Genomic DNA, 25225 nt, shown 5'->3' on the forward strand with positions numbered 1-25225 from the left:
TAGTGTTGAAAGCCTCCTGATTTTCAAGAGAAGCAAGAAATCTATATTTTTATCCCTATTTAAAATAATACCATAAATTCTTTTTAAAAAGAAAAGAAAAAAAAAGAGAGATCAAATACCAATAAACATTTAAAGCTATATCCAGTTTTCTTAAAAGGTATAAATCCCAGTTTCACTGGGAAATCTTTTTTTAAAATTTAATACATTTGTGATCATTCCGTATTCTGAACTTGATAGTTTTCAACTTATTTGGTATTTAGCATAAGCTAAATTTGCATTGTTGGTTTATTTTATGTATTTGTCAGCTCCTTCTGATTTCTTAAGGTGTTGACTGGCAGTGAAGCATCCTCAGTAACATCCCCGAGTGCCTTTTCAGACTAAATAGATGGTATAATTTTAGCTGTGTTCCTTTTCAGCTCCATATTTCCATGACACAAGTACCAAGTCCTGCTGTTTTTATCTTCTAAAATATGTCTTGAATGTGTGCCTTCTTCTCAGTCTTAAGCAACCATATTCTAGTTCAGGCCCTTTTCATCTCGTACTAGGACTTTGATGTAGCAATAACCTCTAAGTTGGTCTTGCTTGACACTTTAGTCTCCTCAAATCCTTTCTTCTAACAGCTAGAATAATCTACCTAAAACATGTGTCTGACTGTATTACTTTCTCACTTAAAATTCTTGCCTGATTCTCTTTACCTTAGCAGAGTCTGAAAAGATCTGATCCAGGTCTTGTGTCCTTTATAAGCCCTATCTCTTGTCATTTCTAGTTTTATATTCTACTCTCCGGCTTGTAGATCTTCAAATGCTCAGTACTGTTTTTCTCCTTCGCTCAAGCTACTTCCTAGGCCAGAATTCCCCTCCATTGTGTTTGGTTAGTGCCTATTCTTACTTAGAGACTTAACCTATTTATCACTCTTCCCAAGAAGTCTTCTGTTATCTTCCCCCTTATACACCCTACAGAATTGGTTGCCCTTCTCTGTTATTCTAAAAATGCCCTCAGCATGTACCTATCACTGCGCTTTGTTATATTTTCTACATTCTTTTTATAGTTATACAGTATTTATGTTCCTTTTTCTTACTAGAATGGGGACTTCCTAAGGTCACAGTCTCATTTTTCTATTATTGATACAAACCATGTGCTTGAAATATACTCATTTTACATGTGGTAATAAATGCCTGAATGAGGAAACTCAGATCCAATCCTTTCAGAAAGCAGTATTGCCAATTTGTTCTCTAAACGCTATTTTTTGCCCCCTCCCCCTTTCAGATTCCCCTTTTCTCCTTTATTCTAGCTATAGAGAAATATAGAATGGGCCTTCGAGGTCATCTAATCAACTGTCTACTAGAATATAGAAATGTTGTTTTAGCATTTGTAGTAAATGGTCATTTCAGCTGTGTTTGAACGCAGGATGGCACTTTACTGCCTTTTAAGGCAGCCTGGACTGCTCCAGTTATTGTATACTTGTTTTAAATGATTCATAATTAGCTTTATGAGCCTCAGGAAATCTGAATTAGTGAGTTAAGGGTTGGAATAAAGTTAAAGAGAGAAAGTAAAAGTTTAACATTTTATTCATGTGAAAATTTAAAAATTCAGTTATATTTTATACTCTGACCAGTAATAATATGGATAATTTAAAACAGTATGAACAGCCTCTAAACCTGTAACATTGGATTTTAGGGCATTTATATATTTTAGTCTTGTAGTATTTTTACTTTCCAACTTGTTCTTTAAGCCACAATTAAAAATAATTATAGACCCTAAGAATATATGGCAAAGTGGTAGAGAGGTAATCTAGAGTTGTCAGCTTGGTATTAACATATAACACGTCTTAATCAGCAAGATAGATAATAGTCCTTCAGATGAGAGATTTTAAGTAATTACTAGTAATTAATTTTTTAAAACAGATATATCATTTTAAGGTAAATTATTGAAATACTTTAGTTATTATATGCAGTAGATTTTGACTATAATGCCTTTTATAATAATTTCTAAAGGCTTATTTTAAGTATGTAGAACATTAAATATTCTAGCAATCTGATATGATAGGCCATTAGCTCAAATAGAATTAGTAATACTAAGTCATTCTTTTCTTTCAGTTCTTGATGTTGGTATCTATTATTTCTCATCATTCAGTCTTATTTTCTGGCTTTCAGTAAAGTATGAATCAACCATGTTGATTTGAAGAGAGAACTTATAGAGAAATTCACTTTGAGAGAAGTATGAGAAAAATTAATCCACTAATTTTTTTTCCGGGCAGTTCTGGTAGGCTCTACCTCTACCACTCCCCCCTCCTAATAAAAAGAAAAAAGAATGCTAGCTATGATGTAAGCTTAACAATTTGTCATTATCAGAATTAAAATCATTGCTGTTTTTGTATTGGTAATTAATATGGAAATTGTAGTTAATAATAGATAGTCCCTAATTTTTCTATATTTTGTTGAACTTAGGCATGTTTACAAAGTGTAGTAACAAATGTAAAAGGAATGAGGTCATTTGATCAATTGCATTGCATTTATTTCATTATGTCAGCTTGAATTAAACTTGTGTTAGTTGTTTAGTTTTGATGGTATAACAGCAAAAAAGACTTTTGATTTACATATTTAATATATTCTTTTTTCAAGATGGTTCCATGGGAAAATTTCCAAACAAGAAGCTTATAATTTACTAATGACAGGTATTTATATATTCACTTTCCTTTTCTAATGTTGTTATTTAAAAAGAATAAAAAAGTGAACCAACCATTTATCATGTATTTTGCCTTTAGCATTCATTTGATATTTATGTATATTGTAATTTCTTGCCCAGCATAGATAAATTGCTGTTCTTGGTTTTGGGTGTTCTTTAGTTGAAAACATGCAGTATAAAATTCAGTGCAGTGTGTTTTCCTTCTGCACCAGGCCCCTGTATTCTTCCTTAGAAGCAGTGCCAGATGAGTGTTTTTTCCAGAAGTTTCATGTCTGTCTTTCTTCCTCACCCCTACTTACCCCGCTACACATACCCCCCCACACGCTCTCACAGGAACATACAACACACTTTTTTCATGTTAAGATGTATTTTGGGAAATCATTCCGTATCTGCATATATAAATTTTCATTATTCTTTTTAATGACCATAAGCTTTCCATTGTACAAATACCATAATTTATTATCAGTCTCTTATAGAGGAATATCATGTTGTTTTCATTTTCTTGCTGTTCAGGTGCAGCAAATGTTCTTGCATTTATCTTTGTATACTTGTAGAATTATAAAATTGGGCCTTATTTAAAATATGTTGATTTTAACATTTCCTAAAACTGTGTGGTTACAGAGATATGCAAAATAAAAATTGAATTGTACTGTGGGTTTATTATTTAAAACAAAAACTATTTCATTATCACTTATCCTAACTAAAATTTAAGACTGAATTAATTTAGTTACCAAATATCTCTTCAGGAAACCGTACTTTAGAAGGATTTGAGAGAAGTTAATAAGTAATCTGTAATTTAGAAGTCTTAGTTCTTTAAAAATGACCAGAGTTCAATGTATATGATGAATAAACCACTGATCATTTAAAGATCTTATCTGAGTTACTGTTCAAGACATAAGTCATTGCCTTTAATGTAATTAATAGTTAGCTCTTTTGAAAGATGTATGGCAGTTTTAGGAAGTATTCAATTTTATTGTGGGGATATAGGTTAAAAATTCATTAAAGAACATGGTAATTCTATATGGTAGTAACAGAGACCAAATGCTCAACCAAAATGACATGCTACCTGCTTTCAAAGTGGGACCAAAATATTTATTTCAGTGAATTTACTGAATTTTGAATATACACTTATGATTTTGAACTTGCACCACCAAATACCTGAGGCACTCAGTCTTGTTTTAGACATGTAAATTGAAAAAGAGCTAAACTTAATTTCCTTATGTTAGTTTTTATTTTCTTTCGGTCATGTGCTCTTTTAAGAGTCTGATGATTTTCTCCCAGGAAAAATAAGCACTAAAGCACATAAGCACTTGCATGCACAGTTTTGCAGTAATTCTTATTTTTTGTATTGAACATGAAATTACTTGGTAGTAAATGCCTTGGATAGATGATTGGAACTATTAGTAATTTACATAAAAATGACGTCTGATATTCTAAGTGTTCATTGTGCTTTCCTAAAAGCAATCAAGTTCTGATCTTTTCTGTCATTAGGACTTAAACAGAGAAAAGGTAAAAAAGCATCTTAGTGGTAAAAGTCACTGCCAATTGCAGATGTCAAAAAGACTTCTCTAAAATTAGTATGAAAATATTTAATACATGATAATTTGCTTCTGTATGACTATTCAAGATCGTGCCTATTAAATGAAAAATAGTGCATGTGTATTGATTTTGATTAGGTACACAAATATTTCAGTTGTTTTGAATCTACTTTTGTAAGCTTTTGGTACTATTTTATTATAGTTATGACTTTTTAATGTTTAATCAGAAGCATTACTTAAGTACAGAGTGTTCTTAAATAAAATTCACTTTAACTTTTTTAGACTTTTCTTTTGCAAACAGAATGTAGTAGTTTTAGCCAGTAACCCCATCTGTGGTTAGAGTATTCTTTCCAAGTTATGACAGGTGTAGACTTATTAACCAGAAGTCAGTGCTGCACATTTCTGCCCTGTATTTTTATGTAATAAAGACAAGCAACATCATGGATGGTTGTGCCTCATAAACCAGAAAATACAAAAAGAAATTGCCTTAAAATTATCTTTATTTTAAAAAAGTTTTAGGAATTCTCTGGTGGTCCAGTGGTTAGGACTTGGCGCTTTCATTGCCCTGGCAATGAAATCTAGGTTCAGTCCCTGGTCGGGGAACTAAATCCTGCAAGCCGTGCAGTGCAGCCAAAAAAAAAAACCAAACCAAAACAATCAAAAGTTCCTGGTGAAAATTTTACATATGTTTTTGACTTTTGAATGTATTTTGTAATTGTACTACTTAACGCTTTTTCTTTTTTAATTTGATAATTAGGGAATAAAACTAACAGCTTAATTTTTATAGTTGGTCAAGTCTGCAGTTTTCTTGTGAGGCCATCAGATAATACTCCTGGTGACTATTCACTTTATTTTCGGACCAATGAAAATATTCAGCGATTTAAAATATGTCCAACACCAAACAATCAGTTTATGATGGGAGGTCGATATTATAACAGGTAAGTTGTGAGAAATTTTTAGTTTTACTTTTGGCAAGGAGAGTTGAAATCTTGATAATATAATATATCAGAATCAAAATTATATAAAAGTTTCTGACTTTGTAATATTTAAAATTATAAGACATTTAATATAATTTAGTAGTAGTCATATCCAAGAATTCTTTAGCTAGTGTCAAATGTGAATATAAATTAATAACTTTTTATTTCCTTCCAAAATTATGTAATTTTTTGATTAGTTATGCACAAGTTATTTGAAGCAAATTTGCTAAATCCATACATTATCTGTAGGACAGCAGAACATTTAATCTAAGAAAAAGAAGATATATTACCGTTTTTTATCAGTGAGACATTTTAATAGGTCACTCTTTAAGAATCTTTTTACCTGAGACTTATTAATAATGTTACCCCAAAATAATTGGGTTGTTCTCAAGTTGGTATTATTTGTAATTATTGGTTCCTACTTCTCACCTTTAAAATTCTTGGTAAACTCTTTGCTTGTCCCAAAACTCAGGTTGGACTTCATTCACTTGATTAGGAAAACCATTTAATAGAAAAAAACATATGATAGAATGTCAGCTGTGTTTTTTTCTGCATAATAGAAAGTAATCTTTCATTTTATTTCTGAGTGTAAACGTTTTCCCATTCCGGATAACTCTGGAGTAGAATGATTTTCCTCTTTTGGAGGCTAGTGTAAGCTAAAATGCCGGCATTTTCCTAGTTTAATGCCTTAAAATAAAACAGAGCAAAAAACCTAAAACAAGTTCTGTTGCTTGCCAGTTATTCAGTGGATAGTGAGTGATACGACATCAGATGGAAGATGAGTGTAGACGATTGGACCTTTTCACACACCTCATATATGAGCTGCTTGAACCCCTTCTAGCATTACAGTCTGATCTAGACATCCTCACTGAAAATCTAGCTAGGTGCAGTTTGAGCTCTCTATGAAGGTAAATTAAATTTTCCCATTGTCCAGGTTTCTAGGGGCATAGAATATATAAAACAATAAATTGAAAACATTCTTAACTGAATTGATAAATGTTTGCATGGAGTTTTTTTTAAGATAAAGTATTTTACATTAATTCTGGTGGAAGTTTGTTTTGCTTGATTTAAACTTCTTTACGATACACGTTCTCTAAAGATGAAAATTCTTCCTACACAATGGAGGCAGCCTGTAAAATGTATAAAGGTAGTCTCTTTTGTTGATAAAGACCAGAATGAAACAGGAAGAAATACATATTTGAAGTATATTTCTTTCCAAATTATTAGTCTGCTTGCAAAATTATGATTTAAATTTTTTTCAAATATATGTTAATGTAGTGTCCGTGGTCATTCCCCCAAATTAGACTGTTTATTCCCCTTGTATATGTTCATCTTATAAAATTCGGGAGTATTGTTGTTGTTAGCTTTAATATTAAAAAAATCATTTTTAAAGGAAAGCTGGAACTATGTGACCCTCATGCCTAGAAAATGGCAGTTTTTATAATTGTTTTGGAAATACATACTCCATTTCAGCATTAATGTCAGTGATGAAGTAATTTCTAAGAAGATACACCTTTATGATTATCACTTATTGTTTAGATATGGAAGTGTAAAGTTGGATTATCCAATAAATCTGTAACAGAGCCAAATTCTGCTGACCTGTCTCCACATTAACTCTACATTAGTCTTCAGGCAAAGAGAAGTAGCAGTTATGTCCGTTTCATTTAGAAACTACATTGTTGAGACATAACTTTAATATTCCTATATTTAAAATTTTAGAAAAGTAGGAGAGGCATTTAACAACAAATATAATTCAGTAAACATTTATTGAGTGATCTACTTTTTGAAGTGTATTATACAGATCTGTGCATATATAGTAAAGAAAAAAGATACTGTTCCTACGTTATTAGTGCTCAGGTCTTCTAGAAAAGATGGTAAGCTGACTGATAAATTCAAAGATGTACAACTATGCATAGGAGAATCAGTGGGAAGAGAGTAGTTGAGATGGTGATTAAGAAGGGAGAGGGAAGATTTTGGTCAGACGTTTAAGATTACTAACATGTAGTGTTCAAGAAGAGAGAGAGTTATATTTATTAAAAAGTAAATTATTAAAATGAAAGTACAGGATATAGTATCTCTAGAAACTCACAGTTATTTTACAGGTTTATAGTTAACATGTTTTAATTTTCTGAGTTGTAAATCTGATTTCATGCCTAGAACTATGGAATGTCTAGGAAATTTTTGTTTGTTGTGTCTCTCTTGACTGTTTCCTTAGGCATATCTGGGTAGACTATGAACTAAAGAGTAATTAAAAAAAAAAATTCTTGGAAGTCCAGGTCATTGGTAAAAAATATATCTGATTGGTTGCCACATGCTTGTAAATTTGCTCCTGGACAGTCTGAACTGTATGTACTCCATGCAGTAGTATTCTGTTCTTTCAGCTCATGGTCAAGAATTATATCGTAACATTGAGGTGCTACACAGAATAGATTGCATTTACAGTTGTAGAGCCAGAGACCTTGGATATTTTCTCAGATTTGGTGCCTTTTGCTTTGAAACACATAGTCATCTCTGTTGTGGTACCTAGGTATCTTCAAATGTATTCTTTCTGATTTTCGTTTTTCTTTAGTGTTAACATTTTTCCTTTAAAAACGTATAACCTTCTTTGTCCTTCTGTGATAATACCTTTTTACTTTTCTCATTCCCCTACCCCCTCCTGTTAAATGCTACATCTGGTATTTAGTTCATATTCATCCATAATTTTTTTATTAATCTTTCAAATCTTCTATTTGCTTTTTAACATTATACTTTATTTATATTTAGTTTAAAATAATTTTGTAGTATAGCAGATATTTTATTATCAGAGATATATATGTGTGTGTATATATGTATATGTATCTCCAAAGATAAAAGACAACATATGTTCCAATTATTTTTTCAGTAGGAAGAACTGTGAAAAAAAATCAAGTGATAAATATATATCCAATTATATATATATATACATATATATATAAATATATATATAAATATATATGTGTGTGTGTTTATTCCAATTATTGGATCAGTAGGAAGAACATGAAAAAAACCAAGGGGTAAATTAATGAGATCTGTTTTGAGAAATGTTGCGTAGCTGTCGTTAAATACCAATTCCTCTAGTGTATTAAAGGACAGTTTAAAATTCTAGAATTTACATATTCAGGACAATAAAATGACAAACTGATCATGAGAAACATTTTATATTTAAAAAACTCATTATGTTATGTTAAAATTTGTGTTAAAATACATTATATAATGTTATTTTCAGTTTTGTTTTATTTGTAGTATTTCCCAAATATTAAGAATATTGTATAGCACTTTTTATCAAAATCATCAATAGGCCCTTCCTACTGTAGTGATAATCCTACATATAAGGTTAGCTCCTGGTCTTTCTGTCTTTCTTTCTTCCTTTTTTTTTTTTTAAATTTGTTTCTGCTTTCACCTGCTATTTATGTCTCATGACCTAACTCCATCTGATTAATATAAAAGCAGAATATGTAAATGTTTTGATGATAAAAATTCTTGAAGTTTACCTGAATTCACTACTTGCTAAAAATAAATGCCGTTTGTCTGTCGGTTTTTCTTTCTCAGTCTCTCAGATACTTTTGTTTAAAAAAAAAAAAAAAGACTTTTAATCATTTCCTCACGTATAGTGGTGCTTTGAGTACGTTGATGGAAAATTGAAATCTCTGACTCAAGTATTTCTGATCTGTAAACCAATAGTAGGAACATTCTTGTTTTTCTAAAGTAATGTGACTGTAATGATCATATAGTCTGTTAATGTATTCTGGTTATATACTTTGGAAAAGACTTGCAAATAGAGAATCCTTGCTAACAAGGTTTGGTGTATCTTTAAGATTTGCAATTTTTATGAGACAAATTATGTCAATGTTAGTAATTTTTATTTTAACAGCATTGGGGACATCATAGATCACTATCGAAAAGAACAAATTGTTGAAGGGTATTATCTTAAGGAACCTGTACCAATGCAGGTCAGTGTTGTTTTTCTTTTAACAATAATTAGCATTTTATTTTAAAATGCATTTTTGGTGATATGTTTATGCACACATCCATGCATTTGAAATTGGATAAAATTTAAAACTGCAGATTATACAGATTCTTTCAGAAAGTGAATACTTATAAGCGAATCTCTTAGTTTTTATTTATGTTGGTTCTAGATAATTATTAGGAAGTCCTTGGTGGCTTTTTGAGAATAGAAGCAGTGGTGGGGACAGAAGCCTAGTTGCACTGGGTCAAGGAGTGAGTTTGTTGGAGGCAAAAGTGGAGACAGCCAGGATAAATCACAGCCAGGCTTATCTAGGTGAGACTGGTAAGAAAAGAAAATAAATTAAAAAATGATAGCTAGAAGATGATGTAGGGCCAAAAGACCTTTAAACTTTTTATTTCTTTGTTTTATTTGCCTGTAGTTTTATGGTGAGAAATTTTTGAGCATGTCTCTGTACTCGGGAGGAGAGTGACAGTGGTGGGTGAGGGATGGGGTAATGGCAATACCCCACGTACAAGGTCCTAGGGAAGGCAAGAGTGGCTGAAGTCCAGAACATAAGAAGACAGGCCTTGAACAAGAGGGCCTGTTGAATACTGGTTGCTTAATGCATAGGGTGATTGATTAGCTTCTGTTTCTTGCCCATGATACTTCCTAAAGTGTGGTGGGAAAAGGTTGTAGCAGGGGTTAGAAAAAGGTACTTCAAAGGAGTGATTAAGAATTTTCCTATGTGGAAAATGGAGGTAGTGATATTCTAGGGACATAAAGAAAGATTGTGAGAGGTTTTGGGTACCCCACTAAACTTTCACAGTGATTTGTAGTGTCTCGAGCTTCTCAATATTTCTTCCTCCGAACAAGTTAGTTTCTGATGGTTATAGCCTACTATTCATTGCAGCTGCTGAAGGCGGGGGGGGGGGGGTCATCATTATTCTGATGCTTAATATAAATTTAAGAATCATCATCTTGAAACATTTTAATGTATCTTGCTTCAGTTCCTCATGCTTTTCTGGTAGAATGTAAAGTTCAGGAGGGCAAGTGTTTTGTGTTGTATTCCTAGTGCCTAGAATAGTACTAGGCATTAGGTATTCAATCAATATTAATTGAATGAATAGCTCCTTTCCAACAGGAAGCACTCACTTCATCCTCTGAATTATCACTAATGTGTCTTATTGTGTTTGTTGCTGTCTCCATGTCAGTTTCTTCCTCTCTGCCTATCTAAATCCTGCAAGTTTAAGATCCATCTCAAGTTTTACTTCCTTGTTGACACCCTCCTAGTATCTGTAGTTAGCAATGATGTACCACTTTTGTTGGCAGTTCTGGCGGACTTTGACCAATTTTTTTTAAAACCACATAGTGCGGTATGTGCTTTCTAGAAACCACAGCTTAGGATCTTTTTATTAGGAATCAGAGGTGCCTTTACCTACAAATGACAGATCCTGCCACTCAGTCCCATTGCTATATCCTTAAAATTCTGATTCACGTTGGCTGTTTGAATTAATGATGATTTTAAATTGTTTCTAAGTCAACAAATTTTTTTAACAAATTTTATTTTATTGGCCCACAAGTTAAGTCATGCATTTTTCCCATCCTGAATTTATGCTTAGAATTTTCTAATTTAATTTTTTACAGTTGGAAAAATAGCATTTGACATCTAGTAAACTTAAACTTTATACTTATGTTATGAGATAGTTTTAAGAATTACTTCAAATATACAGTGAGCCTCATTCTTACTTGTGTTACTGTTTCATAACTGAACAAACCTCAGATTATTGTCATCTGCAAAAATGCCTATAATGCTTTGAATACTTCAGAAATAACAAATGCTGATTACAGAGCAATTTGATTACTTCACAAAAACCATTAAATGCTATTTGAAGTCAATTATTTTGGGCCTGGAGTAAAAGTAGGTTACAGTAGAAGTTTGAGAATCATAACACTTACCTATCCTTCCTAGCAGGATTCTAACTATTAGAGAACCCAAAGGCTAAAAATGTCCTTTTATTAATGTAAAAGTGATTAGCTAGCAGAATCATCTCATTCCCCCTGAGGTGATCCTGCATACTCCCACTCCAGGTAAGATGCTGGAAGAGAAAGAGCAGAGTCCCTAGCTAGGTGTGCTAACTTAGTGGAACTAACACTTCAGACGAATTACAGGAAAAGAAGGAGCCTTTTGAGACAATGCACCCCACACTAAAAATATTGATATCTAACATTTTTGGAGCACTATATTCTAGGCACTGTTTCTTATACGTATTAATTTATTTAACTTTTTTTTTTTTTTTTGCGGTACGCGGGCTTCTCACTGTTGTGGCCTCTCCCGTTGCGGAGCACAGGCTCCGGACGTGCAGGCTCAGCAGCCATGGCTCACGGGCCCAGCCGCTCCGTGGCATGTGGGATCTTCCCGGACCGGGGCACGAACCCGTGTCCCCCGCATCGGCAGGCGGACTCTCAACCACTGCGCCACCAGGGAAGCCCTAATTTATTTAACTTTTTAAACAATTTGATGAGGTTGATCCTGTATTTATGCCCATTTTACAGATAAGGAAACTGGAACCAGAGAGTAAATTACTTAAGGCATCAGGTCATCCTTGACTCTTCTTTTTCTCTCCTACACTCTGTATCCAAACTGTCAAGAACATCATGCTGTCTGCCTTCAAAATATATCTAGAATACAACCATCACCAGAATCTGGCTTCATCTCTCTGTTTCTACTTTTGCCCCCCCTTAACACTGCACTGCAGTCAGAGGGATCCATTTAAAATGTGTCAGACCATTGCACGCCTCTGTTTAACACTTACAGGTGTTCTACATTTCATTCAGAGTAAAAGCCAGAGTCCCTGCAGTGGCATGCAAAACCCTAGAGTGGTCCTCTGAATGCTTTCTACCATCCTTCTCTCTCACTCGTCTCCACTCACGTTGGCTTCTCTGCTATTTTAAAAAATATGCCAGGATCTTGGCATTAGAATCTTTGTTCCAGCTGTTCACTCTGCTCAAAATGACTTTCCCTCAAATATCCACTCGCCTCACTCTGTTATTTCTTTCAAATTTGGCTCAGAAATCAGCTTCACAATTGAGACCTACTTGTACACATTATTTGTTGCTGCTACTTGCCCTACCCTGTAGAGCACTTACCACCTATTAACATACAATTTGCTTATTATGTTTATTACCTCTTTTCTTCATTGGTATATAAATTCCTTGGAGGTAAAGATATTTGATTTATTTACTGATGTATCTCAAGAACTAGAACAGTACCTGGCACTCAACAAACATTTATTGAATTAATTTATTAAATGAGTTTTCTTAGCCATTACGTGACAAAGGCAGGATTTACAACTGAGGTCTGGTTACAGGAGCCTGCACACCTAACCGCTATGCAAAAGCTTGCTTCAGTGGCTGTTAAACTCTCACCCGTCAGATTATCTACTTCCCCTGGGGAGTAATATATAAGACTTCCTTCTTCAGAACTGTGTACAAAGAGTAGGCTGAGAAGCCTTCCCTCCTGTCATCCAGTAATTTACTAGAACTTGGACCGTGAGGTTGTGTCCTTGCCTGTAGTGTCTTCTAATGTAGGAGTTACAGATCAGTTGATCAGCCCCTATCTTAAAATAAGTAGGAAAGACTTATATAGATTATCTTGAAATCAGATATTTAAATCCAAATGTTAGTGTAGTAATATGTCTTAAATAAACTACAAATGTGCCCCATTCTGCACCTAACAGTAAATATTATCACTACTGTAATAAAGACTGGTAAGCACAAATCTATACAACTAGGGAGGTAGTCATCACTATTTATCCTCTGGGTGCGATGTATCTTTTCAAATTTTTTATATTCTTAGTCATTTTCTGAATAATTTGTAGAAGTAAGAATAAAGGTTTAGTACAAAAAAACTTTATTAGAAAATTTAATAAGAATTTAAATGTAGCAAACCCCATTTTTGTTCCATATTTCCTTGGTTATAAAGGGTTACATACTGGAAATAGAAGGCAGCTAACTGCTCATCCACTGTCATGCACGGACTTGGAACATATCCATCTTGTAAATCCAAATTTCAGATACATCTTTTATAAGTTCTTATGATTACTCTGGTTCTTCTTACGCTTTTACTGTCAAAATGCAGTACTGATTCCAGATTTTAAATATATTTCAACTGGGTTCTAGTTTATGATTCTTTCTTGCTCTTCTTGCATCATCAACTGCAATACTTTTGAAAACTTTGATGGTTCATAATTTTGTTGGATAGTACAGTCTTTATTGCTTCGTAAGTGTAATACATTTTTATGTTTATAAACATCAGAATGATCAATATGGTGAATTTTAAAATTTCTACATTATATGTTTCCTTCTAGTAACCTTTGTCCATTTATAAATCATACTGAGTAAATCTTGGTGCACAATCATAAAAATTTAAAGAATCCTCATTTCCTTTTAGGAAACAGGATAATCTAGATACTTGTTACAAGTTATTGCATGATGATGTCCTTCCTATTGAATCACTAACTAGATGAGAGCACTATATTTCTTTTCCCCTAGAAATATATCATTCACTCAGCGATTCTTAGTTTGAGAAAAATCACCAAAGGAGATTACCATCTGAAGAATTACAATCTGAGATTTTGCTTATCAAAATCAATTTTATCATCACAATAGATCCCAGAGTCTTGCTGTTTCTTTGCATTTATCATCTGAGTCTTTTTATAATTGTCACACATCTTTCTTTGTCAATTTTTTTCTCTTTGCTGTTATGATCAGAAAATTAAGAATTCTGAATTTTCTTATGTGTTCAATGAAAACTAATAAAAATATAACAAAGATGGCCTTTTATACTTTTTTGAAAGATGCTACAGTAGTTGGCCACACAGTAAAAAATGCCAAAGGGTGATGCAATAGAGATGATTTATTTCACTGTTGGATCACCCTCTAGACCAAGGGCTGGCAAACTTTTCTGTAAAGGACCAGATAATAAACATTTTAGGTTTTGTGGGCCATTCAGTCTCTGTCTCAGTTACTAAACTGCCTTTGTAGTGTGAAAGCAACCACAGACAGTATGTAAAGGAATGAGCCATGGCTGTGTTCCAATAAAACCTTATGTCCAAAAACAGGCAGTAGGCTAGATTTGGTCCATGTGCTGTGGTTTGCCAGTGCCTGCTCTTTGGCATACTTGAGAATAATTGTTAAGTCATGATGAAATGGTTCCTACGATGATGAAATAGCAGAGTGTTTCAAGATATAGGAAAAATATGATTCGTGAAAATCCCATAACATATCTTAGACTTATAAAACGATCAGCTGGATCCATAAGTGTCTAAGAAAACAAAGTCATAAAATATTAATTCTTGCAAATAGTAAGAGCTGCTCAAGAAAGAAACTAAGAAACTAAAATTGGGTCCATTGGACCTTGATGGTAATATCGAAGATTGACTTATTTTGGGAAGGTCATTTATAAAGGCACTCTTCGCTTTGTATTCTTCCTGACATCATAATTCTTTTTGTTACTTGTAGGGGGGCAGGGATTTAGCATTTAACACACATACATTCCTGTAAGTTATGATGTTGTATGAAATCATGCAATAAAAACCACAGGATTATGGAAAAAAGGGGGTTAAGGGTACAACACTCAAAAACTTCATCAGTGACACATAAAGATAAGAAGCTAGTAAAAATGTAGCGTAGTTTTTATACGTGCTAAATGGGTAAGAAATATTTAAATATTACAATAAATAAGGCACTTTACCTTGAAAAAGACCTGAAGTTTACTTGTGGAAGAGGCCATCAGAAGGGCTGTAAATAGCGGGAAGTGGTACAAGGAGGATTATCTGAAATCAGATATGTTAGAACACCAGATGTGAATGGATGGGTATGGCGTGTAACACTCGGTGAAGCTGGGGAGGCTTTTAGGCTTTTGAGATGTATTTTGCATATTCCTAGGCATCTCAGTTCAGCTGGGTGCAATTTTCTGCATTCACATAGAGTTTCTCATGGATATAATTGTCCATAAGCAAACATGAATTTGCTTTATGCTCAAATTGGTTCTAATCTATCAGTTATGCTTGGACAAATTCATGTTTTCAAAACAATGTTGCTTGTAAAACTTAAAAAAAAAACCTTTATTTTTCAAAAAAAAAGCTTATTAGTTGTCCATATTCTTGAGAAATGGTAAGTGCACTTTTTTGAAAATTTCTTTGGAAAGCAAAGATCTCTTAATAATATATATGTTACAGTATTTTAGATTTTAGTAGTAAAATTTTTTTAATGTCTAGACAGACAATCTGGTTTTTAAATTGGTAGTTTAGTAGGTTTTACTTCATTTCCATCAAGAATTCATGAAATAATTTTAGTATTTTTGAAAATTCAGGATCAAGAACAAGTACTCAATGATACAGTGGATGGCAAGGAAATTTATAATACAATTCGTCGTAAAACAAAGGATGCCTTTTATAAAAACATTGTTAAAAAAGGTTATCTTCTAAAAAAAGGTAAGTGTGAAACTTTTAAGACTAAAGATTCAATTTCAGTATTTTACCGTTAACATTTATTAGAAACATTGTACATATTGGGCATAAAACTTATCTGAGATACGTATTTAATAAGTTGGTATCTGATTCTTGAGCCCCTCTTTACCCCATAACTTTTTTTTTTTTAAGAGAAAATTCTTATCGGCACTTGGCACATTCATAGTATTGATGTTTCTATTTTATGTATTTGCCTCAGTTTGGCATTAAGAAATGTTGGGGCATTGAGGGGTGCATGATTAATAGAAGAGTTTTTTTTCTCATGACTGGAAAAGAATGAATCCTAAGCAAGAATTTTAAAGATTTTATCATAATGAAATCTCTAAACATACTGTTAAGGTACCCTTGTCACTTACTCAGTGACTCATTAAAGCAAGCAATATAACAAAAGATATTTTTCTACAGATATATTACAGACACTTTCTCATTTTGTAAGGATTGGTGTTATTTAAGCTTTGGAATAAAAATATATTTAATTTTTAGTTTTTAGCAACAATAATTTTTATGATTTTACTATATGTGACTTCATAGTTCATTATTTGGCTAAGGGGAAACAATTTTTTTTAACAGGCAAAGGAAAAAGGTGGAAAAATTTATATTTTATCTTAGAGGGCAGTGATGCCCAACTTATTTATTTTGAAAGTGAAAAACGAGCTACAAAACCAAAAGGATTAATAGATCTCAGCGTGTGTTCTGTCTATGTTGTTCATGATAGTCTCTTTGGCAGGTAAGAAATTGGTTTCCTATTTCTTTTTGGAATTGTTTTAATAAAAAAATAGTATGTTCAGATCATTTCAAAGCATAGCAAACCAATTTGTGAAATCTGAAAATGTCACATATACTCTCTAGGGTAATTTCTGTCTTCCTTACTTATTTTAGACTAACCTATGCATAAAATTCTACTCCACTATATCACATAGAAACCTTTGGAATCTATGCCTCTCCTGTAGTAAGACTTGATCTGTATGTAGTGTGTTTCCTGCCTGCACCTACCACCACTCTTTTGAGTGACTTACTTTGAGTCTTGTCTCCTTTCCCCTATTTTATCATTCTTGGTTAACTCAGTGCATCTGATGGTAGTAGATACACTCAGTTGTACTATTAACTTGATTCCTAAGAAACTTGACATTGAGAGACAACTATAGTATAAAAACAATTATTTCAATAGGAAAGAGGAGTATTTCAGATTTGAAATAAAAACATTTTTTCTTAATGTTAGAGTTTTTAAAAAAATAAAATAATCGTATAAACTAAAGGTAAATCCTGAACAGCACAAGGCAAATTCAGCTCTTGATTACATCTAGTTTTTTGTAATAAGGGCCTTTCTTTGTATTTCACCATCAGAATTATCAATAATCCATTCTAGAGTGTTTTTAGATATATTTAGCACTTTTATTACCTATTGCTATGATGAATAAAACGCAGGCAATTAAAACAAATTTTTTAACAACTTATGCTGCAGGATGGCATTTCTACTAGGCAACCCTAGTTTATCCTATTTAAGTGGGAAGGCTTCAAGAGAAGTACCTGTGGAGCATAAAAGCTTGTCTCATCTTTTTTTCCAAACTGTGTTTAGGAGATCACATTAGTGATTTTAACAGTTCATTTTTTAAATGGTCAGATAGGTTTGGGAAATGCTGAATTGAACAAATAATTTTCCTTACAGAGGGGCATTCTGGAGTTTTAGCCAGTGTTTGTATTGTGAATCACCAAGAGGGGAGTATAATATGCAGTATTTCATGAATTCATTGGACCTTGATACTCTCCCTTTTTTTCTCTCAAACCCTTCTTAATATCTCCTAAAAACAGCTGTTCCCCCCCCCCCCCAAAAAAAAAGCAAAAAAAGTTTGGGCAAGGTAGGATTTCATAGGATTCTTTTCCCCTCCCTTTACAGTATGGGAAGCTTGGCCTTTAGATGTAGTTGGATCAGACCTCTGGCTTTTCAGTCTTTCTACTCTGCCTTACTTTGTGTGTACTGGATTCTTCTCACAAAGCTGCTTCCTTCATGATAGTGAGGTGGCAAACAGTACCAGAGAAAGGAGAAGTGAACTATTGAAAATCCTGAGAATACACTATTGTGTATTCCAGTAACTATTGAAAATCCTGAGAATACACTGTTTGTTGTGTTATCAAATAGATAGCAGTCATTGAATATTTCTCGCTTTGTGTAAGCATAGAACCCAATACACTGACTGACCTTGAGCATTTAGTTCATGAAGTCTAATGTGAAAGTTAATGGCAGCCCTCACCAGTAGAGATGACTGGTATGCACGCCTAGCCTGTGGAACACTGGACAGCACTGCTCGTTCGGCTGTTTTTCCCGGCACTTTAGTTGCACAGCTCTACAATTTTTCCAGCTTATTTTCTGTATTATTAACAGGTCTCTAAGCATTCTATCTCTTTGTATTAAACTTCTGACTTTCAATACTGCTTTACCTTTTTTTTTTTTTTAACAACTTTGTTGGAGTATAAGTGCTTTACAGTGGTGTATTAGTTTCTGCTTTATAACAAAGTGATTCAGTTATACATATACATATATCTCCATATCTCTTCCCTCTTGCGTCTCCCTCCCTCCCACCCTCCCTATCCCACCCCCCTAGGTGGTCACAAAGCACCCAGATGATTTCACTGTGCTATGCGGCTGCTTCTCACTAGCTGTTTTACATTTGGTAGTATATATATGTCCATGCCACTCTCTCACTTTGTCCCAGCTTACCCTTCCCCCTCCCCACATCCTCAAGTCCATTCTCTAGTAGGTCTGCGTCTTTATTCCCATCTTGCCCCTAGGTTCTTCATGACCATTTTTTGTTTTTTTCTTAGATTCCATATATATGTGTTAGCATATGGTATTTGTTTTTCTCTTTCTGACTTAACTTCACTCTGTATGACAGACTCTAGGTCCATCCACCTCACTACAAATAACTCAGTTTTGTTTCTTTTTGTGGCTGAGTAATATTCCATTGTATGTATGTGCCACATCTTTTTTATCCATTAATCTGTTGATGGACACGTAGGTTGCTTCCATGTCCTGGCTGTAGTAAACACAGCTGCAGTGAACACTGTGGTACATGACTCTTTTTGAATTATGGTTTTCTCACGGTATATGCCCAGTAGTAGGATTGCTGGGTCGTATGGTAGTTCTATTTTTAGTTTTTTAAGGAACATCCATACTGTTCTCCATAGTGGCTGTATCAATTTACATTCCCACCAACAGTGCAAAAGGGTTCCCTTTTCTCCACAGCCTCTCCAGCACTTATTGTTTGTAGATGTTTTGATGATGGCCACTCTGACCAGTGTGAAACGATATCTCATTGTAGTTTTGATTTGCATTTCTCTAACGATTAATGATGTTGAGCATTCTTTCATGTGTTTGTTGGCAATCTGTATATCTTCTTTGGAGAAATGTCTATTTAGGTCTTCTGCCCATTTTTGGATTGGGTTCTTTGTTTTTTTGATATTGAGCTGCATGAGCTGCTTGTAAATGTTGGAGATTAATCCTTTGTCAGTTGCTTCATTTGCAAATATTTTCTCCCATTCTGAGGGTTGTCTTTTCGTCTTGTTTCTGGGTTCCTATGCTGTGCAAAAGCTTTGAAGTTTCATTAGGTCCCATTTGTTTATTTTTGTTTTTATTTCCATTTCTCTAGGAGGTGGGTCAAAAGGGATCTTGCTGTGATTTATGTCATGAAGTGTTCTGCCTATGTTTTCCTCTAAGAGTTAAATAGTGTCTAGCCTTACATTTAGGTCTTTAATCCATTTTGAGTTTATTTTTGTGTATGGTGTTAGGGAGGGTTCTAATATCATTATTTTACATATAGCTGTCCAGTTTTCCCAGAACCACTTATTGAAGAGGCTGTCTTTTCTCCATTGTATATTCTTGCCACCTTTATCAAAAATAAGGTGACTGGGCTTCCCTGGTGGCGCAGTGGTTGAGAGTCCACCTGCCGATGCAGGGGACACGGGTTCGTGCCCCGGTCCGGGAAGATCCCACATGCCAGAGCGGCTGGGCCCGTGAGCCATGGCCGCTGAGCCTGCGCGTCCGGAGCCTGTGCTCCGCAGTGGGAGAGGCCACAATGGTGAGAGGCCCACGTACCGCCAAAACAAAAACAAAACACAAAACAATAAGGTGACCATATGTGTGTGGGTTTATCTCTGGGCTTTCCATCCTGTTCCATTGATCCATATTTCTGTTTTTGTGCCAGTATCATACTGTCTTGATTACTGTAGCTTTGTAGTATAGTCTGAAGCCAGGGAGCCTGATTCCTCCAGCTCCGTTTTTCTTTCTGAAGATTGCTTTGGCTATTTGGGGCCTTTTGTGTTTCCACACAAATTGTGAGATTTTTTTGTTCTAGTTCTGTAAAAAATGCCAGTGGTAGTTTGATAGGGATTGCATTCAATCTGTAGATTGCTTTGGGTAGTAATTTTCACAATGTTGATTCTTCCAATCCAAGAACATGGTATATCTCTCCATCTATTTGTATCATCTTTAATTTCTTTCATCAGTGTCTTATAATTTTCTGCATACAGGGCTTTTGTCTCCTTAGGTAGGTTTATTCCTAGATATTTTATTCTTTTTGTTGCAGTGGTAAATGGGAGTGTTTTCTTAATTTCACTTTCAGATTTTTCATCATTAGTGTATAGGAATGCCAGAGATTTCTGTGCATAAATTTGTATCCTGCAACTTTACCAAATTCATTGATTAGCTCTAGTAGTTTTCTGGTGGCATCTTTAGGATTCTCTATATATAGTATCATGTCATCTGCAAACAGTGACAGCTTTACTTTTTCTTTTCCGATTTGGAATCCTTTTATTTCTTTTTCTTCTCTAATTGCTGTGGCTAGAACTTCCAAAACTATGTTGAATAATAGTGGTGAGAGTGGGCAACCTTGTCTTGTTCCTGATCTTACTGGAAATGGTTTCAGTTTTTCACCATTGAGGACGATGTTGGCTGTTGGTTTGTCATATATGGCCTTTATTACATTGAGGTAAGTTTCCTCTATGCCTACTTTTGGAGGGTTTTTATCATAAATGGGTGTTGAATTTTGTCGAAAGGTTTCTCTGCATCTCTTGATTTGATCATATGGTTTTTCTCCTTCAATTTGTTAATATGGTGTATCACATTGATTGATTTGCATATATTGAAGAATCCTTGCATTCCTGGGATAAACCCCACTTTATCATGGTGTATGATCCTTTTAATGTGCTGTTGGATTCTGTTTGGTAGTATTTTGTTGAGGATTTTTGCATCTATGTTTATCAGTGATTTTGGCCTATAGTTTTCTTTCTTTGTGACTTCTTTGTCTGGTTTTGGTATCAGGGTGATGGTGACCTCGTAGAATGAGTTTGGGAGTGTTCCTCCCTCTGCTATATTTTGGAAGAGTTTGAGAAGGATAGGTGTTAGCTCTTCTCTAAATGTTTGATAGAATTTGCCAGTGAAGCCATCTGGTCCTGGGCTTTTATTTGTTGGAAGATTTTTAACCACAGCTTCAATTTCAGTGCTTGTGATTGGTCTGCTCATATTTTCTATTTCTTCCTGGTTCAGTCTCGGAAGGTTGTGCATTTCTAAGAATTTGTTCATTCCTTCCAGGTTGTCCATTTTATTGCCATATAATTGCTTGTAGTAATCTCTCATGATCCTTTGTATTTCTGCAGTGTCAGTTGTTACTTCTCCTTTTTCATTTCTAATTCTATTGATTTGAGTCTTCTCCCTTTTTTTCTTGATGAGTCTGGCTAATGGTTTTGCAGTTTTGTTTATCTTCTCAAAGAACCAGATTTTAGTTTTATTGATCTTTGCTATAGTTTCCTTTCTTTCTTTTTCATTTATTTATATAACTGATCTTTATGATGTCTTTCCTTCTGCTAACTTTGGGGTTTTTTTGTTCTTCTTTTTCTAATTGCTGTCAGTGTAAGGTTAGGTTGTTTACTTGAGATGTTTCTTGTTTCTTAAGGTAGAATTGTATTGCTATAAACTTCCCTCTTAGAACTGCTTTTGCTGCATCCCATAGGTTTTGGGTCATCGTGTTTTCATTGTCATTTGTTTCTAGATATTTTTTGATTTCCTCTTTGATTTCTTCAGTGATCTCTTGGTTATTAAGTAGTGTATTGTTTAGCCTCCATGTGTTTCTATTTTTTACAGATTTTTTTCCTGTAATTGATATCTAGTCTCATAGTGTCTTGGTCGGAAAAGATACTTGATACAATTTCAATTTTCTTAAATTTACCAAGGCTTGATTTGTGACCCAAGATATGATCTATCCTGGAGAGTGTTCCATGAGCACTTGAGAAGAATGTGTATTCTGTTGTTTTTGAATGGAATGTCCTATAAATATCACTTAAGTCCATCTTGTTTAATGTATCATTTAAAGCTTGTGTGTTCTTATTTATTTTCATTTTGGATGATCTGTCCATTGGTGAAAGTGGGGTGTGAAAGTCCCCTACTATGATTGTGTTACTGTCGATTTTGCCTTTTATGGCTGTTAGTATTTGCCTTATGTTGAGGTGCTCCTATGTTGGGTGCATAAATATTTACCATTGTTATGTCTTTTTCATGGATTAATCCCTTGATCATTATGTAGTTTCCTTCTTTGTCTCTTCTAATAGTCTTTATTTTAAAGTCTATTTTCTCTGATATGAGAATTGCTACTCCAGCTTTCTTTTGATTTCCATTTGCATGGAATATCTTTTTCCATCCCCTCACTTTCCGTCTGTATGTGTCCCTAGGTCTGAAGTGGGTCTCTTGTAGACAGCATATATACAGGTCTTGTTTTTGTATCCATTCAGCCAGTCTATGTCTTTTGGTTGGAGCATTTAATCCATTTACATTTAAGGTAATTATCAATATGTATGTTCCTATTACCATTTTCTTGATTGTTTTGGGTCTGTTATTGTAGGTCTTTTCCTTCTCCTGTGTTTCTTGCCTAGAGAAGATCTTTTAGCATTTGTTGTAAAGCTGATTTGGTGGTGCTGAACTCTGTCAGCTTTTGCTTGTCTGTAAAGGTTTTAATTTCTCCATTAAATCTGAATGAGATCCTTCCTGGGTAGAAGTAATCTTGGTTGTAGGTTTTTCCCGTTCATCATTTTAAATATGTCCTGCCAGTCCCTTCTGGCTTGCAGAGTTTCTGCTGAAAGATCAGCTGTTAACCTTATGGGGAGTCCCTTGTGTGTTATTTGTTGTTTTCCCCTTGCTGTTTTTAATATTTTTTCTTTGTATTTAATTTTTGATAGTTTGATTAATATGTGTCTTGGCGTGTTTCTCCTTTGATTTATCCTTTATGGGACTCTCTGTGCTTCCTGGACTTGATTAACTATTTCCTTTCCCATATTAGGGAAGTTTTCAACTATAATCTCTTCAAATATTTTCTTAGTCCCTTTCTTTTCCTTTTCTTCTGGGACCCCTATAATTCGAATGTTGATGCATTTAATGTTGCCCCAGAGGTCTCTGAGACTGTCCTCAATTCTTTTTTCTTTATTCTGCTCTGCAGTAGTTATTTCCACTATTTTATCTTCCAGGTCACTTATCCGTTTTTCTGCTTCAGTTACTCTGCTATTGATCCCTTCTAGAGAATTTTTAATTTCATTTATTGTGTTGTTGATCACTGTTTGTTTGCTCGTTAGTTCTTCTAGGTTCTTGTTAAGCGTTTCTTGTATTATCCATTCTGTTTCCAAGATTTTGGATCATCTTTACTATCATTATTCTGAGTTCTTATTCAGGTAGACTGCCTGTTTCCTCTTCATTTGTTAGGTCTGGTGGGTTTTTACCTTGCTCCTTCATCTGCTGTGTGTTTCTCTGTCTTCTCATTTTGCTTATTAACTTACTGTGTTTCGGGTCTCCTTTTCGCAGGCTGCAGGTTCGTAGTTCATGTTGTTTTTGGTGTCTGTCCCCAGTGGCTAAGGTTGGTTCAGTGGGTTGTGTAGGCTTCCTGGTGGAGGGGACTAGTGCCTGTGTTCTGGTGGATGAGGCTGGATCTTGTCTTTCTGATGGGCAGGTCCACGTCTGGTGGTGTGTTTTGCGGCGTCTGTGGCCTTGTTGTGATTTTCGGCAGGTTTGTGCTATTGGGTAGGGTTGTGTTTATGTCTTGCTAGTTGTTTGGCATAGGGTGTCCAGCACTGGCGCTTGCTCGTCGTTGAGTGGAGGTGGGTCTTGGCGTAGAGATGGAGATCTCTGGGAGATTTTCACCGTTTGATATTATGGACCAACGTCCTGAACTTGGCTCTCCCACCTCAGCGGCACAGCCCTGACGCCTGGCTGGAGCACCAAGAGCCTGTCATCCACATGGCTGAGAATAAAAGGGAGATAAAAAAGAAAGAAAGAAGAAGATAAAATAGTTATTAAAATAAATAAAAAATAATTAAAATTTTTTTTAAAGTAATTAAAAGATAAAAAGAAGAGAGCAACCAAACAAATTCATCAATGATAACAAGCACTAAAAACTATAACAACAACAAAAAAAACCAGACAGAACCCTAGGACAAATGGTAAAAGCAAATCTATACAGACAAAATCACACACAGAAGCTACACATACACTCTCACAAAAAAAGAAAAAGGGAAAAAATATATATATATCATTGCTCCCAAAGTCCACCTCCTCAATTTGGGATGATTCGTTGTCTATTCATGTATTCCACAGATGCAGGGTACATCAAGTTGATTGTGGAGATTTAATCCGCTGCTTCTGAGGATGCTGGGAGAGATTTCCCTTTCTTTTCTTTGTTGGCACAGTCCTGGGGTTCAGCTTTGGGTTTGGCCCCGCCTCTGCATGTAGGTTGCCTGAGGGCATCTGTTCTTCGCTCAGACGGGACGGGGTTAAAGAAGCACCTCATTTGGAGGCTCTAGCTAACTCAGGCCATGGCAAGGGAGGGGTATGGAGTTCGGGGTGAGCCTGTGGCGGCGGAGGCCAGCAAGACGCTGCACCAGCCTGAGGTGTGCCATGTGTTCTCCCAGGGAAGTTGTCCCTGGATCACGGGACCCTGGCAGTGGCTGGCTGTACAGGCTTCTGGGAGGGGAGGTGTGAATAGTGGACTGTGCTTGCACACAGGCTTCTTGGTGGCTGCATCAGCAGCCTTAATGTCTCATGCCCGTCTCTGGGGTCCACGCTGTTAGCCGCGGCTCATGCCCATCTCTGGAGCTCCTTTAAGTGGTGCTCTTAATCCCCTCTCCTCGCGCAGCAGGAAACAAAGAGGCAAGAAAAAGTCTCTTGCCTTTTCGGCAGCTCCAGACTTTTTCCCGGATTCCCTCCCGGCTAGGTGTGGTGTAGTAGCCCCCTTCAGGCTGTGTTCACGCAGCCAACCCCAGTCCTCTCCCTGCGATCCAACCGAAGCCCGAGACTCAGCTCCCCGCCCCTGCCCATCCCGGTGGGTGAGCAGACAAGCTTCGGGGGCTGGTGAGTGCTGGTCAGCACCGATCCTCTGTGCGGGAATCTCTCCGCCTTGCCCTCCGCACCCCTGTTGCTGCGCTCTCCTCCGTGGCTCCGAAGCTTCCCCCCTCCGCCACCCGCAGTCTCTGCCCGCGAAGGGGCTCCTAGTGTGTGGAAAC

General features: G+C 35.3%; 1 protein-coding gene across 1 annotated transcript in view; it reads left to right on the forward strand.

Moving 5' to 3' along the window:
* Positions 1–25225, forward strand: part of RASA1 (RAS p21 protein activator 1) — a 111430-nt gene that overhangs the window by 60355 nt on the left and 25850 nt on the right. Inside the window, exons 7-11 of the mRNA XM_079918105.1 lie at positions 2622–2674; positions 5011–5161; positions 9090–9168; positions 15538–15658; positions 16265–16421. Of these exons, the coding sequence (XP_079774231.1) occupies positions 2622–2674; positions 5011–5161; positions 9090–9168; positions 15538–15658; positions 16265–16421 (561 nt within the window). The remainder of the gene's footprint in view (positions 1–2621; positions 2675–5010; positions 5162–9089; positions 9169–15537; positions 15659–16264; positions 16422–25225) is intronic.

Source organism: Stenella coeruleoalba, assembly GCF_951394435.1.
Source record: "Stenella coeruleoalba genome assembly, chromosome: 3".
Lineage (NCBI taxonomy): Eukaryota > Metazoa > Chordata > Mammalia > Artiodactyla > Delphinidae > Stenella > Stenella coeruleoalba.